This window comes from Molothrus aeneus, chromosome 5 (genome assembly GCF_037042795.1).
Source record: "Molothrus aeneus isolate 106 chromosome 5, BPBGC_Maene_1.0, whole genome shotgun sequence".
Classification (NCBI taxonomy): Eukaryota; Metazoa; Chordata; class Aves; order Passeriformes; family Icteridae; genus Molothrus; species Molothrus aeneus.
Window position 1 is genome coordinate 23,576,623 of NC_089650.1, and position 18,267 is coordinate 23,594,889.

The 18,267-nt window shown below is 35.5% G+C and overlaps 1 protein-coding gene across 2 annotated transcripts in view; it reads right to left on the reverse strand.

Annotated features, from left to right (window-relative positions):
• Positions 1 to 278: 278 nt before the first annotated feature.
• The window catches only part of SCYL2 (SCY1 like pseudokinase 2), a 34,542-nt gene continuing 16,553 nt past the window's right edge, over positions 279 to 18,267 (reverse strand). The window contains exons 9-19 of one of the 2 annotated variants that reach the window (XM_066549821.1): positions 16,849 to 17,025; positions 13,570 to 13,581; positions 13,315 to 13,437; positions 11,976 to 12,089; positions 11,397 to 11,529; positions 9,522 to 9,640; positions 8,802 to 8,902; positions 8,185 to 8,251; positions 7,986 to 8,072; positions 6,761 to 6,880; positions 279 to 6,165 (exon numbers count right to left, since the gene is read on the reverse strand). In XM_066549821.1, coding sequence (XP_066405918.1) covers positions 5,515 to 6,165; positions 6,761 to 6,880; positions 7,986 to 8,072; positions 8,185 to 8,251; positions 8,802 to 8,902; positions 9,522 to 9,640; positions 11,397 to 11,529; positions 11,976 to 12,089; positions 13,315 to 13,437; positions 13,570 to 13,581; positions 16,849 to 17,025 — 1,704 coding nt within the window. In that variant the 3' untranslated portion in view covers positions 279 to 5,514. The remainder of the gene's footprint in view (positions 6,166 to 6,760; positions 6,881 to 7,985; positions 8,073 to 8,184; positions 8,252 to 8,801; positions 8,903 to 9,521; positions 9,641 to 11,396; positions 11,530 to 11,975; positions 12,090 to 13,314; positions 13,438 to 13,569; positions 13,582 to 16,848; positions 17,026 to 18,267) is intronic. The other variant, XM_066549822.1, reaches the window with a different exon arrangement.

Below are 18,267 nucleotides of genomic sequence, written 5' to 3' on the forward strand. Positions count from 1 at the left end.
CAAATTGAGATCACTATGTGTCATCAGAAAAAGTAAATGCTAATTTTAGAGGCATCTAGTGTGGTAATTTTCCCCCAGAACTTTAATTCACTGCATGAAGACAATATGTGATGACATTTGACAAATGTCTGGACCACAATCTCTAAGAAGTGAACTCAGAAGTACATGGGAAGTATATTTTGTTTGTATTTCAAACAAAATGTACAGGGGAAAAGTGTCCTGTAGAAGTTACTGTTAGTTAATTTAATGAAAATTATCAATAAAAATATCTTCCAACGTGAAAATATGAAAATTCATTTATTTCCATAGGCAACCTAATTCAGAGTACAAAGTGATGTGTATTTCTCAAAACTGTCACTGTACCTTTTACATAGCTTTAAAGTAACTGATCTAAAAGTTGATACAAGAATAATTTTGGTTTTGAAGAGCTGTCCAATAAATCAGATATACACTAATGCCATGCTATGACAGTTCTATTTATGAATCACGGCTGACACAACAACAACATCACTATAAATCCCATGAGAATTTTAATGTTTTACAATCAGAACATAAAACTGCCACTAGTACAGAGACTGTACAATTAGACAAATAAACAAGTATTAAATATTTTGCACAAGGCCTGAGTTCACTATAACACATTTTGATTTACAGCTTCATCTCAGAAATCTGTACAGCAGTTAGACCTGTTCCAGAGAACTTGAAGACAATACAGCTTCAGGGCTTATTTGTTATGTTGATACAAGGGTGAGGCCTGAAAGGCAAGAGGATTTGGTGTATGAATCCAAGGTTTTACTGCCTTGTGTCATTTTCTTGCAAAGCAGTCAAAACTTAATTGAAGGTAATGTACAAGGCAGAACCTCAACTGAAAATCAGCTCACTCATCTGAAGTTCTCCAGACAGATTTCCTCACAGCTTTCCAAAGGAAAAGTTCACAATGAGTATATAAAATGCAGCATATCTCTTAACAAAGAAAAAGAAGGATTACATATGCAGCAGGGTTATTTTTTTCTGTACTTCCCCTCCCTTCTTTCATTGGAAATGGCACTAATCACCAATATCCCACCCAACCCCAATAAAAAAACCCTAATCAATAAGCAAAGGTCACTCCAAAGTCCAAAAACTTCATTGCAATGCAAAATCTAGTAATGCAAGATCCAGTGTTCATAAACTTATGTTTAAAAAACTTTCCTTTTCTGCTCAAGTCACACAGATGTAGGCAGAGTAAGCATGTATTATTAATAATAGATAACACAAGTATCATAGAATTCTTAGCCTGTATGGAAGCTTTATGGAATTTGATTCAAACCTAACTTCTCATTTAATCTGTTTTTTTTGGTGCAGTTGAACTGAAAAATCCAAAAATCCTATAATCTAGAATATAATCACACTTATCTATCTACAGACACAGATAACATTACAACAGAGGTCATAATACAAAAGTCAACATACATTTTTCTTACTTTAAAAGGCAATCAGGGTATTTGTTAAGGTTCCACATAAATGTGAACCAGTTGTTGCTAAAAAGATGAAACAGAAAAGGAAAGTTTTAAAGAATAAGGCTTGAAATGTTGTGCACCTACACATCCAAAAATTCAGCCTTTTACCTGGGGTACTTAACACCTGTGTAAGGCCACAACTTCCCCACAACATTTCTTATTCACAGTGAGGAGAACATAGTATCTTCATTAAAACAAACTAGCATCCTCCCAGTAGAATTTCTCTCCCCCATCTCCCAAATAATTGTTAACTCCTTTACCTTTCAAAAGCCTCCACTGGTACTGCTGCCCTCCTGCATAAGCAAGTTCCAAGGGCTGTTCCGTGCCTTAGTCACACCACTTGTGTGATGAAAAGGAACAGAAGCAGTTCCCTCCCCCAGTGACACCCATGCCATTTCATTCCTGGTTTCTCTCAAGAGTCAGAACTAGGGGCTTCTAAGCTAATCTGAAACTCAGTAGTTTTAAGGTTCTCCATTAGCCCAAGTAGAGAAGGTTTTTCAAGCTTCTTTATTACAATCCTTTCCTCTAGCAGGATTAGTTCGTTTTCTGTGACTGAGTTTTGAGAGGATGCTTCAGACACATTAATACTTAAACCCAAATGGAACCAAGAGCTCTAATATGGAAAACACTGCTGTCGTGGTGCAGTCATGTTCATTCAGCATACACCAGAGCAGGAAAAGCACAACTGATGTAAGCTGTGCAGCTATTTTCACTTAGCTTCTCCTTTTTAGAAAACAAAATATAGATGAATCACTTCAAGAATAGGAACTTATGCCCTTCCCTTTACAAATCAATGTAAACTAGATGGGCTGGGCATTTCAGCCCAGACTCTGTCCTCATTTCCACAGTAGAATGAAGACATGCTGACAGTGGGTGAGCCAAGTGGGTGCACAGTGGCTGCTGTCATGATACAACCTGACAGGCTTTCACATTTTTCCTTTAAATTAAGTTGAATATGAAGGGCAGAACTTCAGTGTAATTTAGTGCCTTGTCTTCCTCAAGGCATTGTAAAGAATAACTTATTACCAGGTTACTATTTCATTAACAGCATTTGTAGTTTCTTAACCACGTACCAATTCCAAACCTGTGTTCTCCACTTTACTTTGCATGAGGAATAGACAGACCCCCTCTGCTTCAGGCCAAGCTAGATGTAGCACTGCTTTCCATCCAAGTTCAGCCACAGGAGGCTCCTGGAACACCCACATTTTGTAACATTGTCCCTTCCCTTTGTCTTTCCCAAAAACCAACTTGGATGTGAAGCACAACTGCTGCTCTCAAACAACTCACTCTGGCCACAAAACAAGTCTTCCAGCCTCTTGCAGGGCCTCAGAACAACGACGTCTAAGGGGAGAGATCAGTTGGCCAAAGATTCCTAAAGAAAAACTATTGTAGAAGGAGCCAAGTGGCATGTGGCCATGGTGACTTACCTCTTGCAAGTGCTCTTTCCTTTAAGTTAAGAAGAAATCATTTGAGAACTTCAAACACACTGAGTTTCCTGACATACTAAGCAAGAAGCATCTATGTGGAAAAGGGATTGGACTCGCTGCTTTTGTTGCATTGAGTTTAGAAAAAAAAATTAAATAACTGGAAAATTTTGTTAGGGCTTTTGTAAGCACCCTTTCCAGTTTTCTTTGTTGTTCTTCCAGTCTGGGCATTCTGAAAATTGCAGCAAACAAGAGAAATCAAAGTTATGCTCTCACATATAAATGAAAAAAGGCCTATTGCTTGAGTCAGATAAAGACCTTATTCCATTGCATTACCACTTCAAAAAAGAGCTTATTTTAATTTGAACCTGTAGGATTTATTTTTACTTTGTTCTTACAAAACAGTGTATGTTCTGGTATAGCCCATGTCAAAAGCACATACCCCAAACCACACAGTTTAAGAGGTCTAGTAAATGAAATCAGATCATTTTTTTTCTACTTTCCCTGCAATAGGCTAAACTAAATCCAGTTCTGAGAAGCTCCCAGTCCAGAGACATCAGGACACTGACTTTTAAGACTGCCTTTGTCATAGATGTATTAATTTAATACATTTTAGAGTCCTATGAGATGTTTTTAACATAAACTTATTTTCCTAATAATTTAGAGGAATACAGATTCAAGTAATTCTTCAAAGACTTGCCTTAGGTTACCCTAACAAAACACAGCTTCGAAGGGTTGACATAAAAGAAGACATGAGTGTGATTGAGAGTATAGAGTGCCAGCAACTGTAAATGAATTTAAATAGTTCAACAGTTCTAGTACTGTACTTCAATTTACATGGATATTTTAACATAAGCTACAATGCTTACCATGAATATTAAGAGCACATAAGCATCACAATGTATTAGGTATTGTTTTCCAGACCACAAATTTATTGGTCCCAGGTATTTTAAAATGATAGGACTAACGCAGCAGCAATTATACACAAAGAATTCTTTAAGAAATATGCTTAATGCTATCACGGCTTAGAACTGTGGAAGTATAACAAAATACAAGTCATATTTACAGCATAAGGCCCTTTGGTTTCTTAAGCAGCAAATGAAAGAAGAGTTTCTTCAGTGAAAGGCTTTGAAAAATAAAGCAAGTAGGCTTTCCATAAAAAAGGTAACTAGTTCTTTCCTTCTCAAAATAACCATTTATAGTCTTCAAAATACTAGGTAAGAAAGCACTTGAAATTCTTAGGGAAAAAGACGTTAAAACTCAACAGTAGTATCTGACAGAGCAGAGATTCCACCATGGGCAAGCTGAACATACACCTTCTGGAAGTAGAAGAAACTACTATTTGGATTTCTGGAGACCTTTATTGAATTTAGCATAATACAATAAAAAGGATCTGAAATACCTGTGTATTTATCATACACTCTAGAGCTTACAAATCCGTATTTGAGAAATCACTTCATGTCAATCTATCCTTCATAAGGACTTGATTTAAACCAAAAGTAAAATGAAGTAGTTCACTCTTAGTCAAGGCAATTTATGGCAGTCTGCTTTTTCATAAAACCCTGTGCAAATTGTATAAGGTGATCCTTTTTCATTGTCTCAATTGAGCCAAAAATTATTAATTAATTCAAGATATTTCTGTGTAACTACGTAACATGTGTTTAGTTACACAGTTGGGGCAGTCAACATGAATTTCACATTTACATTCATTTTTTGAGGTTTCATAACTACAGGGTTTTTTTCACATCAGTTAGAAGCAGCATCATACTAGCCAAAACAATGGAATATACAGTAAATGTGATGAAATCACCACACGTATTTTAAAATCCTGCTTAAGTGGTATGTTGCTTTTGCTATGGGGCTTGTAACAAGGATGTGGCATTATAGAAGAGCTTGTAAACCAGCATGACCTTTGAAGCAGTGTTCTTCCTCTGTCCCAAACTTGAACCGAATTTTAGAACAACTTCTTATGCCTCATGAATCTTGTTAGATCTTACTACCACATTCATTACATTAGCTTACATGAGAGAAGAAAGTCAAAATACGCTCCCTTCTTAGTCTCGCCCTTAGTTATGGGTTAGAGTGCTCTCTGTATAATTTGGCTATCAAAATTTTTAGGTCAGCATAAAAATTTTCTTTTTGCAAACTGTCATAGGACAAAATGACAGCTTGTGACAAATTCAGGCAACATGAGTAATTCTCCAGGTTTGCATCCAATAGCAGCATTATACCCCATAAGCATTTTTGCTGAACGTAAAATTTTGTAGGGAATTTCATTGGACTTGACTGAGTTCAGCTCTGAATAATTTCAATATACTTTTTTTTCAGATGAATATACGCATCCTACCTTCAGCACTCTCATGTTGGTAAAGAGACAGGAAATCTTTAGCATGTAAGATGACTTTGCACTCACACAATTCCACTGCAGTACCAGGCGAATGAAACATCAGCCTTTTTTCCTGCCCAGAAGTCTTTACTTTGCTGGGTTGAAAGTTTCCCAAAGTCATGCTTTTATTAATAAAACCAAGATGTTAATCAGCTTACCCATGATCCAAATTTCACCAATCTTTGAAAGAAGAAAACAAAACACTTTACCCAAAAAGATCTTTTAAGTCATTGCTAGCTGAGCTGCTGTTTGTCATTGTGTTTGCTGGTTGTGCAAAGTTCTGAGGAGAAAAGAAAGGATTACCCTGTATGCCAAAGCCTGGCTGTGCTAGCATGTTCATCTGAGGTCCCAAGGCTGTATTGCTCGCATTCGGGGACCCTGAAGGTGGCACAAACTGATTGACCCACTGGCTTGATTTCTGTTGAGCCAACTGCTTCATGCTAACTTTGGGTTTTTGAGGACCAAAAAGATTATCTAAAGCAGACATATCTGGGGGTCTGTTTTGTTGTGTCAGTGGAGAAACTGCAGATGCAGCATTCATAGGACTGTAATTTGGCATATTGGCAGGTGGTACCATGTTCATCTTGGTTGCTCCTGTTGCACTTGGACCACTGAAGAAATTCTGAGTGGCGAGACCTGCTCCCATGGTGAATCCAGCAGTCTGAAATCCCATATTTGTGTTTAGTCCATTTGTCATATTTCTCTTTGCGTTGTCAATGGGTGATGAAAATCCCATGCCAACACCCATAGAGGGAACGGAAGAGAAGCTATTTGAAGATGCAACTTGAGCTTGGTTGATAGGACGGCTGGTCAAAGATGCCATATTATCTATCAAGGTATCTGTCAAGTCTTTTGTCTGCAAAATACATAAAATGCAGTTAAATGTTTTCCCTGTAGAGACACTCTGGCAACAGTATTTTATTGTTACCTCTGCAGACCTGGTATTAATTTTTCAGAAATTAGAATTCACTGCAAGGAATTGTGCATGAAATGTAATAATACACAAGAGAAATTACATTATTTGTGTTCTTTGCTACTTAGAACTAATTGTTATGCAGCTTTAATTTGACATCTAAGACTCCACACACAGCACTACTGTGATTGTTTGCTTAAATGCCTCATTCCTATCCCCAAATCTTATATATATTTCCTTAAGAAACTCTTCAGAGAAAAAACCTTTCTTAGTATATCCTTTTTTCTTATCTAATACCATGACCTTCTGATAATAATGACACCCGTAGAAACTCTAGCAATTTAAAAAGTGGGAATATTGCTAATTATGCAAATGGAAGGCACATGAAAATTTAATTTAGCTTTTCTCAGCTGTGCTGTTGTATCACTGGAGAAAAAAAAAAGTGACTCACAGAAGGAAAAATATGCTAAATGCACACAGCCCTTGAAAAAGCATCAGAGCTCCAATGGAAACAGTGCAGTTGTTTGTTCTCTCTCACCTGCTTCACTGGAGGTGTCACTGTAGTTGCTTGGGGCTTAAGAGGTTGCTGGCTTTTCAGTTTCTGTGCCTGTTCTTGTTCTTTAGCTAACTTTTGCTTCTCTTCCAGTGTAAGTGAGGCCTTTAAAAGAGAAAGTACTGGTAGTATGTTGTACAAAATGGTTATTCTAACACTCATATTTTTATTTCATACTAGCACTGTTGTTTCAATAATATGTGGTAAATATAATTATTTACACAAAAGAGAAAGGCAGTAAGTGAAATCTACTATAATATTTACCATATCACTAGAAAGTACTTCAAGCAAATAAATATAATATTAAGAGCAGCATAATGAGAAATTTGGGCAGATCTCAAATAAGAGAGACATCAGCAAAACCAATTTAGCTTTGTTTCCTTAATATTGGAAAAAGAAAAAGTGTTCTTCACAGTTTTTGTTTTTATATGGTTACTAACTTGATCTAGAAATTCAATTGACTGTGGAGTTGAAAAGGGAATTTCATTTTAAAACTGCTCGAGTATTTTGAGGATTTTAACTCCACTTCTGTTAATAATGAAGGATGAAATAATTATATCATTCCCCCTTACTTTAAAATTAATGCAAGGATTCAGAGAACTAAAAAGAAAAATGATAAAACATAGATTCTGGGCAGCATTTCCATAATTAGTACAAAAAGAATTTTACAATACTTAAAGCTTAAGTATTACTGCTTATATTTTATGTTATGCTATGTTTTTCCTTTACTTCTTGTATTTAACCACATATTGACTGTTTTCACTTAACTTTGAAAGGTACAGTAAAATTTAGTCTCTATTACTACTTAAAATTCTACATTTTATCTTCATTTCTCTTTGTCATTTTTCAATTAGTCATAGAGTCTAACTTTGCTCTTCACTTTACTCTTCGTACCTATATCCAGTGGTGAAGTTTCAGTTTCATTTAAATCTATAATTAAGGAGAAAGAAAATGACCCCAAATTTATAATCCTAATTGCTGCCTGCTTCATACAAACATATTTTCAAGGAAAGGCTTACATGAAAACTGAAGGATATGATCTGAATGTTTTTCATGGACCTTCTCATGTGACTATATAAAGCAGTTAGTTTTTCAACTAAAGCTTTAAATATTGTACCTATTTACACACTCTTTTTCTGCAACCCTATCAGCTTTGGATTAGACAGATGGAAAAAAAAAGAATTACAAAAAAAAAAAAAGCAAAGCACACCTTTCTCTGTATTGATGACATCTCATTCTCTTTACTATCAGATCCACTAGTCAGAAGGTCAGCTCCATTATTAAATACCTTGTCAATCTGTTAAAGTTCCAAGAAAAAAAGCTTCATTATTTGAAATACTGCAATTTAAGGCTATGTAAATATCAACAAATTTCAATGTTCTATGTCTAAGTTACATACTATTACTTACCTGATTGCCTGTACCACTAGATCTTGCCTCTTCACCCCCACTCATTTGGTTGGCAATGTCCAAGGATCTACACAGTGCAGAGTATATTACAACAAGACAACTTTGCAATCACAGCCACAACATTAATCTAACAATGCAGATCATTCTTCTGCATTTAAATAATACCAAACAATTGCACTGAGAGCAACCACTTTTATATAATGCCTTCAGGAGACTGGCAAATGTTCCTTTGAGAAGTAGTAAACATCTCCTAATAATCTCCCCTGGTCTTCATTTCTCCCTTTGAGCAGGGTGACCCAGACTTCAGATATCACAAATTATTTTGTCTTAGAAATCTCACTTCATATCAGGCTCCATAAAATAGCACCAAGTACTTCAAAATATCACAGCCTTCTAAAAGGCTGCAATGTTTATGTTTCTCTGATATGGTTTATTTCTCAGCAAGTACAGGAAAGCAGCTTAGCACATAGAAGTGGATCTTCTGCCAACTGTGCTTATTTGAGATAATTCTCAACTACTGAACTTGGAATTACCTGATTTTTTTATTGCTATGGCTAGAGTTCTCTAACATTTGCCAAAAAATGACTACTTCTCCAACACAAAATATTAACACTTACTTCTGTTGCTCCTGCATGACATGAAGTTGCTCAAGTTTTGTTTTATGTTCTGCTTCCAATCTATTGAGCATATCTCTTATAACACAAATAAAAGAATTGAACTGGAAAAAAAATACATAAGAAGTTTGGATTTTGCAGTGATGGAATTCAGATAGGTGTAACTTAGCAGGTAATACCTCATAAACCTACAATACACAATGTAAGATAAAGTCATCTTACACAATGTAAGATAAATAATTTGTACTCCACCTTCATTCTTGTGCATTAGATAGCAAATTACAAGCAGAGTGCATAGTGAAACATGGAAAAATACATGCCACTAAAAAAATTGAAATGGGCCAATGCAGACAAAACCTCCACAGGAGTATTACCAGAGTCATTTTCAAACAAACAAACCAACCTATTATTCCCTTTCCCAATATTTCATAGCATCATAACATTTTATTTTAATACTTATTATGTTAGTAGCTAACTGCTTTTGCAGGGTATTTGGAAGGTGACAGTATTAATTTTGAAATTTTACACCAGATCAGTTAAATACACTAAAAGATAACAAGCTTCAAATACAGCAATACAGTAAAATTGGGAAGGGTTTTTGTATTGTTTATTTTCACAATAGACACAGACATGCAGTAATGAATGAATTTTTTTATGACAACAGTTTAAATTTATCCTCTGATAATTGTCAAGGAAAAGCATGCAAAACAGTTGTGTTCCTACCTGATTGAGATTAAGATTGTTCTCAATACTAAGAGGAATCAGATGGGGTAATACTTTTCCTGCAAGCTGTTCTTTGGTAATTCCCAGCTTCTTGTGAGTAAATGTACATTTGTAAATACCTAACACAGCACATCAAAATAAGAGAAATTGTTAAGTTTAGCAAACAATGTCAACAAACTCGAAGTAGCACACTCATATATGTATTGAGCAAGCACTGTGCTTGTGTGCAAGCAGGGACAAACGTGGCCAAGAGACTTAAAGGCTAAGAACTGATCCACACAAACTGCAAGAGGCTTTGCTACAGTTCAGAACAAGATGTCCAAAGTCTCACTTTGCAGCTATGAAACCTGGTATTAGTGAAAGCCTTGCTCTGGCCAATTATTTGAGAATATACATCTTTGAATGTGCAAGTGATTTGCCACAAACTGACACACTGCCACTGAGGAATCAAGCTGCATCAACTAAGGGTGTGTTCTCTCTCTCCTGGCTCACTACAAGTAGCTAGGATTAACTATCATCCTGCTCTCTGATGGTTTTTTACAAAAACTGTCAACTATAAGTTTTGGACTGTTACACATAGTATCAGAACTCATGCATAATCTTTATCTGTTTCAAATTCACTGGGAAAAGAATCCTGACATGCATGAGAGACCCAGTGTTAAGCCCAAATGTTCTGGAGTGTTTCTGACAGGAAGAATCCTCTGCTGAAATAGTCCAGCTCTGGTAGCAAACACTGAACATACTAGCATAAAAGACACAGCAGCTTTCCTCAATTGCTATGGTAGTAGAACAGAGCTGTCACCAAGACAAAGACAGTGAAGGATTGTATTATGATTATGGAAGAAAGGAGAGCCTGAGTATATAAAACTGATTTCAGCCCATCATTTCCAAACCAGGATTCACTTAGTGTATCTGAGTAGAATTCAGAATTAACAGAGCTAAAGCAAAAAATAGAGTCTCTTATACTTAGATAGCAAATAAAAGTCGAAGCTGCAAGGGTTAAGGGAAACAGGCAGCTTTAGATCAGTACAGACAAGAGGCCTTCTTGCTGCTTTTGAGCAAATAAAAATAATGCTGCCATCACACATGAGCACAGTGTTTAATGAGGGTTACTGGCAGTGCAGCTCAGCTGTTACAACTGGTCTACACCACTTTGGTGTCAGGAGGGGAAACAGTCACTGCCTTCCAGACTTGGCCAAGGAGTCACAACTCTTCCTTGGCAGTGGCTCTGGTCATCTGGATTCCTTAAGCCCATTCAATTTGCTAAAATCACACACCCTGCGAAAGGCAAGCACCAAGCGGCAGTAGGAAAGCTCAAGTGGGAGTGAGGTATTCCCTCGCAGAAGTACCATCGAGTTTTGTTAGTCATTTTAGGAGACCTCACTCAGACTGTGTTCCACTTCTGCCCATAGGCACAACTGTGTGCCTAAATATCCAACAAAATGAGTCTAACAAAACCTGCAGTAAGGAACAGCAGATTTGTTCACCATCATTTACAGCATCTGCTATGCAAGAGTGGTAAAAGAAGGCAACAGTAACATCTCAAAAGCTCCAGCATCTAAAAGATGACAGTTCATATATTCTTCTGAAGAAAACAGCACCTCTGACTCTGTGGAGCACCTAGTCCATGTAAGTGTTGCAGTCCAAGAACTGCAGTGAGTACTCAGAACTGCACCGGGTCCTGAGGACTGAAAATATATGTACTAGTCATATATGTCATACATAAGGCAACTGAACAGGGACATACTGAAGAACCAGAAAGTTTTTAATAGTCATTTTAGGGATACACTATGTAAACATGTTCAATGGTAACACAGAAAGCTCATGGGTTTACAGTATCAAAACACAAAAGAGAAAGTTGGAAGTATTAGTTACCTAAAATTCCCATGAGCACCGCAGGTTCCTTTGATGGAATTTGTTGTAGAAAAGGTAAAATATCATCAAGCACAAACCATTTATCCAAGTATTCCAAGATCTTGCCCAAACACACTAGTGAGTTTACCCGGACCTGTGAAGTATGATAAGAATTAAACAAAGTCTTTATTTATAGAAAAAAACCCAAAACAAATTTACAAAACTCGTAAGAAAATCTTTGTACTGAAAAATTCAAGACAAGTTAAAAAAAGGTTTTGTATCATGAAAGAAAAACACTTGTTTTTATGCTCACAAAAACTTAGCTTTTCTGCATGACAAACATTGTCAACGTGTGTTACTGTGGAACTCACTTCAGTGATTTTTACACTATTACTAACATGGTAAGTTGTTAACAACTTAAAAAATTGTAAGAGCAAAGAAATGATGCTTTTGCACTTTTAAGACGTTTTTTAAAAAAAATTCAGTAAGAAATCAGAACACAATGGTTGGCTTTTCTTTAAAGATGCAACATGGTAGACCCAAAGTAATTAAAGGTTACAATATTTTCTGAACACTAGAGAATGTTACTATGATACTCACAGCAAGAGAAGAAGTTTGCAAACATGCATTTTTAATTCTTGGAATTAATGAATTTTTCATTGATGGGTAATCTATTAAATTGGCAAACGTGGGAATTATGTTTAAGCAAAGCTCCTAAAAAAAACCAAAAACACACAAGTTTAAAAAGAAACATGCACATTTATTATAAAATTAGTACTAATGTAACTCAATATCAGTTAGTTTGAAGTGTCTTCTTATGCTTTCCTCTTAAGGAAATCTGTTCAACTAAGCTGCCCTTAATCTATCACACTTACCTAAAAATAGCTATAATAATAAAGCATCATGGCATGTGTACAGAATCTTCAAAAACGGATTTTATTAAAAAAGAGCCTTCTTAAATTCATAATATTTAAACAGCAAAAACATCTTGCATTTTCATGAGGCTCCTTTATATAAAACCCAGCTTTTACTGCACCAAACTACCAATCTCTTACATAAATCAAGAAAATGAGTACTATCAATAATACTGCAGTAAAATGATAGACTGAATGATAAAATATCATGTCAAGATTAACCATACTTTAGCACCAGAGAAAAAATAAACACAATTTCAGACCAATCTCAAAAAAAAGAAACAGCAATACTAAGTATATGTTGTAAGTAAACACCTCAGTAATCAAAGTACTGATGCAGAAAGAAACTCATGACAGATACTTAGAAATAAAACCTTTGTCCCTAATACTACAAAGGCAGAAGTCACATCTGATTATCCAAAACTGCCTTTGAGAAATATTTTGTTTCTTTATCTCCCGCTCCTGAACGTTTTTGGGTAACTGGAAGTTAACTGCAGTTGAATGATTAAAAAAAAATCCCCAGAAGAACTTTAGAAAGGTAGAGAAAGACTAAGGAGAAAAAAAATCATGGATATATAAAAATGTCACCAGAATGTAGATTAATACGAGTTTACAGCACAGGTCTCCTGAGGTAACTGTCAGCACAGATGTTCTCACCAGCAGGAGCTCAGAACAAGCCACCTCTCACTGACTGGTAAAGCATGCATGCCTGCATGGTTTCTGCTGCACAGGCAGTGAAATATAAATGCATATCCTACTTTCTGCTATGGTGGCTACTAGGAATCTAAGATAAGAGCATTAGAACAACAGCCAAGTGGTTACCTTCCTGGAAAACAAGGAAACTAAATTTTACATTAACAGAAACAAATGTTCCTTAATAAAGCATTCATCTCTTTCAACATTCAGGCATATTATACAGTTTCGGGGTTTTGTTAAGTAAACAAATACATGAGTACACAAAAAGTTGGCATGTCAGCTGAAAGAGGAAAAAAGAAAGTTTTAAATAAAGGCTGCAACTACTATACCTGGATCTGAATTGAAGGTGCTTCCAAGGCTCTATAAACCATTGGCAGAACGCTGTTCTTTATTTCATCTGGTGGAGTTTTGGTTAGAAGCAAGTCCATTTTTTGCAGGAAGATTAACAATATCTATTCAAAGAAAGACAATTCAGAAGCCAAAAGTTTTAACTGCAAAGGATATATTTACAATTTAAAGTGTGTTGTATCATATCAAAAAAACTTCAGAAGTTTTCTTATAACTCAGGAAATATGGTCACTTACCATGTTGCTTGCCTGAAGGCATGGAAGACAAAAAACACTTTGACATGTTATTGCATTTTAAAAACAGCAAATACAAATCCAACAAAATATGTATGTTCTAGACTGATTCTTCTGAAATAACAAACCATAATGACTCAGTAAGGAGTTCTTGTTTCTACTTACACGAACTTGTAAATAGTTCTTGTTTCTCTTTGTCTTTTGTTAATATACACCCACAGAAAATCTTTATACACACATCACAGCTACAAAAGCTAAACTTCCAAAAAACAGTAACTCAAATTCTGTCCTCAAAGCACTTGATCACAACTCCACATATACAGCTGTATTCCATGTGTCTAAAATCAAAATAGGGACATAACAAAAACAATATAATGGCTACTAGATGGAAAAATAAGCCTTTATTCTATTTAACATGGAAATGGTGTATCCTAAAATTAAAAAGATAATAATAAAATATTCCTCAAATAAAATATTCACATCACATTAACTTAAAAACTAGAATAGCATATTGGGATCCATCTTGCATAGTGGGATCCATCTTGCATAGTGGATGTGCATAGTGGGATCCATCTTGCTTAAGATTAGCCATCTAAAGGTTAAACACTATTCTAAATCACTCAGCCAGCTCAGTTTTAAATACAGAGCACTCATAAGATTCGTATCACAACTCGGACAGGTGCCAGAGGGGACAGTGAGCATCCATTGATAGCAGAACTCCTTTCAGAAAACAGGTTAAACTAGATGGATAAATTATGTTTAGAAGTATCATATTTATAACAAAAAGCCAAATATTTTATAGGAACATTTACATTTTTGTCTAAAAATACATGGCAATCATGTATGTCATGATTCTATGTCTTCTATGTCAAATAAACAGGAGCACTGAAGTGTAGAAACAGAAATGTACCAAGACCCCATTACAAATTTTCCCCTTTTATTTATTCCCCCTTCTCTTTACAGAGAAGAAAAATAGATTTTTATAGTGCAGCTAATATGTGTTTTCTTGTTGGAAATGTGTAATTTCCCAAATTGCACACACACACACAAAATCATTCATTTGTTCCATGAACATTGATTCTGATGTAATATCCCCATATTTGGGACAATCAGTGTGAAATGGACGAGACTAGTTTTAAAGCTAAATTTCATGGTTTTCTTCAATACACAATTTTTGTCCTAAACTTGAGTTTTTAAGCCTTACATGTTCTCTTAACACCTGCTCTTCTCTAACAACCCTAACCACGTAATGTGGAATTACAGTTTCTATGTTTAAGCTTCTAGGATTCCATTTGATACTTTTTATCTATTTAGGTAAAAATTAAGAAGGTACTGATTCACACACACCATTTACTAAGCAATTAACAGCAGCTGCACTCTAAGTAACAATCCTTCATTCATTAATGCAGGGCCCAGTACTTGTCAGGGACCACTTCTGAGTAGTGAACTAGAAAATGAATTTACAGCACATCCTATGCTGTCTATGGAATCCTGTAGATACAAATTAAGGGTTTGTCTGGGAAGCTATGTCAGAGTAAGCTAGGATGTTAACATACAGCACACATTACTCCACACTAACAAGAAGAATAAGTTTATCTAAATATTCCATTTTCATATTATGAATTCCCTTACAAAAAGACATTGTGAACACTACCTGAATTTCTTCATCTTGAATTAGAGCAAGTTTCCTATGATGCATTCATTTCCTAATTTGAATATCCTACTAAAGACAAGCAACAGGCCCCTCATACAAATCTGTAACATTTTGAAAAAGTGTTTGGAAGAAACACTGGCATCTTCCCTGAATACCCTTCTCCAGGAGTTAGAAGCACACAGAAACCAGAAATTTCTGCCTTGTAGAAAGATAGCCACACCTGGAAATCTATCCTCTGGCATTCTGAACCTCTAATTTTTTCTGGAATTCCTGATATATTAACTTTGAAAACATGACCTAGATTATTTAAACTTTGCCATACTAAAAAGACCATAGAAGTAATAGTTGAATAAGTCATGCAGTACTTTGCATTAAAAATACCAGCATAAGAATTTAATAGTTTCTAGATAGTCACAGAGAAGCTTTGCAAAGATCTGCCATTATGAGTTGACTCCAGGTTTGTATTTTGCTTCCTTCATCTCTCAAGATACAAACAGCTTTTGTGTCCATTATGCTCCAGATGTAACTTTGCTACAAACTTTCTGGAGCAAGGATTATGTCACAAATCTAATGCTAAAGGCAACAGAACACAGATTTACCTTTTAGGATGACACAGCACAAATGAGATGTTCACAGGCTTTTGGTTAGTTAAACATTGACTTTTTTCAAGACAAAAGAACTAACATAAAGCTTTGGTGTACAAAGTATAAACAGCATTAAGTAGTTCAAGGTATTCCTGAGGTATTCTCAGACAGCTGCCTCCTTCCCTGCCTCCACAGTGTAATGACACTTCTCTGGTCCAGTTTTCTGAAATCCAGAAATCAAAGGTCTGCTATGTTTACCTTGCCCTTTAAGTACTCTGCAGATAAATAATGGCACACAGGAGTGAGCTAGAAGGAATGCATACCTGTCTCTCATCTGTGGAGGTACAATGCCCTACTTTGTGACAGATTTCTCAGGAATCATCACGGTGATGACAAAAGGATGCAAATTTTTGCTCCTTTACAGTAATGACTATGTCTTAATGTTATACATTTAAACAGCAGGGAAAACAGCATATTTTACTTACCTATTACAATTGCCAAATAAAAATGAAATTAATTTCACAAATTTTTGCACAGTCCTCAAACAAATGCTACTCTTAATATGAATAAAGAGCACTTCTTAGAGAGTGTCAATGCTACAATTTTTCCACCCCACGATCCAAATGTCAGCAAACTGGATAGAAGAAAAAACCCAACTCAAAAAACCCCAGGTTCATCTACTGGTAGAATATATGCAAACTGTACTGTACAATCCTGCTCAGATTGCCAAGCTATGTGTTAACATGCATAGAAATATATCTCCTACAATCAACCAAAACCAAGTGGTAAATGAAACCTTTTTTGCAAATCTCATCTTATCTATAAATGCAATATACCCTCAGAATTCATCTAAACAAGCAGAGGTAGAGGCTTTGAAAATTTCCTGGAAAAATCAATTTTGAATGAATCAAGACTGCCTGGACAACTACAGAGCAGACTGGGCAATGTGTGTGAAGCTGGAAAAGGGAAATAGAACAATTAGTCATTTTTACAGGGAAAACAAAAACAAATACAAAAATTTTAATATGAATAATATTAACATACCTGGATTGGTTCTTGCTGCTTAAAAACAGGACCAAGATCAGGTAGAATGAGCTTGATATATTCTTCTTTGGTGCACTCTTCAGCAATTAAGAGAACATTAGGCAAGACAAAGGGCACCATATCCGGATTCACAAATTCAGAAGTCAAGCAAGGCAAAATTCGCTGAATTATAACACGCTAAAAGAAAAAAAACCCCAAGTATGAATCATGTACTGCACCACAGTAAGTTACCATTGTGCCAGTTCAGCAGCTTTTGTATTAGCCTGATATTTATAAAAAAGTAGACATGTAATTTTCAGTTCTGATCTCTTATTGGCACAGTACACTGCAGTTAATTTACACTGTGCTACTCTGTTTAATTTTGTGTTTGCACTCAAAATTAACAACTGTGAAGAACAACAAAAAGCAATTAACTGTACAGAAAATAGGACTTTGAGCCACACATGAGTTATGAAAACCATGCTCCATATGCTTTCTTTAAAAATACCCTAACAAGACCCTTAATAATGCCCTATAAACCCTCCAAATTAGTAATTTTTTTGTTTCTGATCCCCATAATTCACTGAACAAACACATAATCCTACTGTATCTTTTTGCAAAACTCCAGACACATTCCCTAACTAGGATTCTACTGATGAAACAGATATTAAAACTGTGGATGTCTACTGTAGCGTTAGACATCCTTAAATGCTCTTGAAGTCAATAAACAGAAATATATGGTTCAAGGGCATAGTCATTTGCCTCATAAAATATACTTTCAAGACAGAAAAAAAAAAGATTATTTGATCAATCAGTGGCTGTCTAAAGTTAGGTGAAATACATGCCACTTATTTCCAAATTCAAAGCACCAACCATATCTGATCAAACGAAAAAATTACTAAATTAAAAAGAATCGAGTATTGACTATGGAGTCTAAATGTTGCACTGTGTAGTTTTAATTTAATTTTAAATTTCTGTATTTTTAATTCTGCAAAACTGAATTAAAAAATCAGAAATTTAATGCACTGGTTGAGAAGCTCAGTTATTCTATTATGTATTAAACTAATACTATTTTACTATCCCATGTGCATTACGGCTTATATAAATTAAGGTATACCAGAAAAGGAAAGGGAGCCTGTCTAGACATCTTGCTTAATACTGCACAAGAGAAATATGTAATGACAGGCATTTGCCTTTGAGATTTCTGAGCACTGCCAGCACAAGAAAGCACTTAGTCTACTGAGGGAAGAAAGTTTTGCATCATTCAACATTAAAGCACTGCCTTGCTATGAAAAAACTTGAAGCAATCTTAAAGGAAAAAAAGGTGGCAAATTGGCTTCAAAGAGCTCTGATGGCATCTAAAACACAGGGAAAGCCTTTAAGTGGAGAGAAGACAACTCCTTTTCAAACTGGGATGAACTACAACAGGACACGCAAATG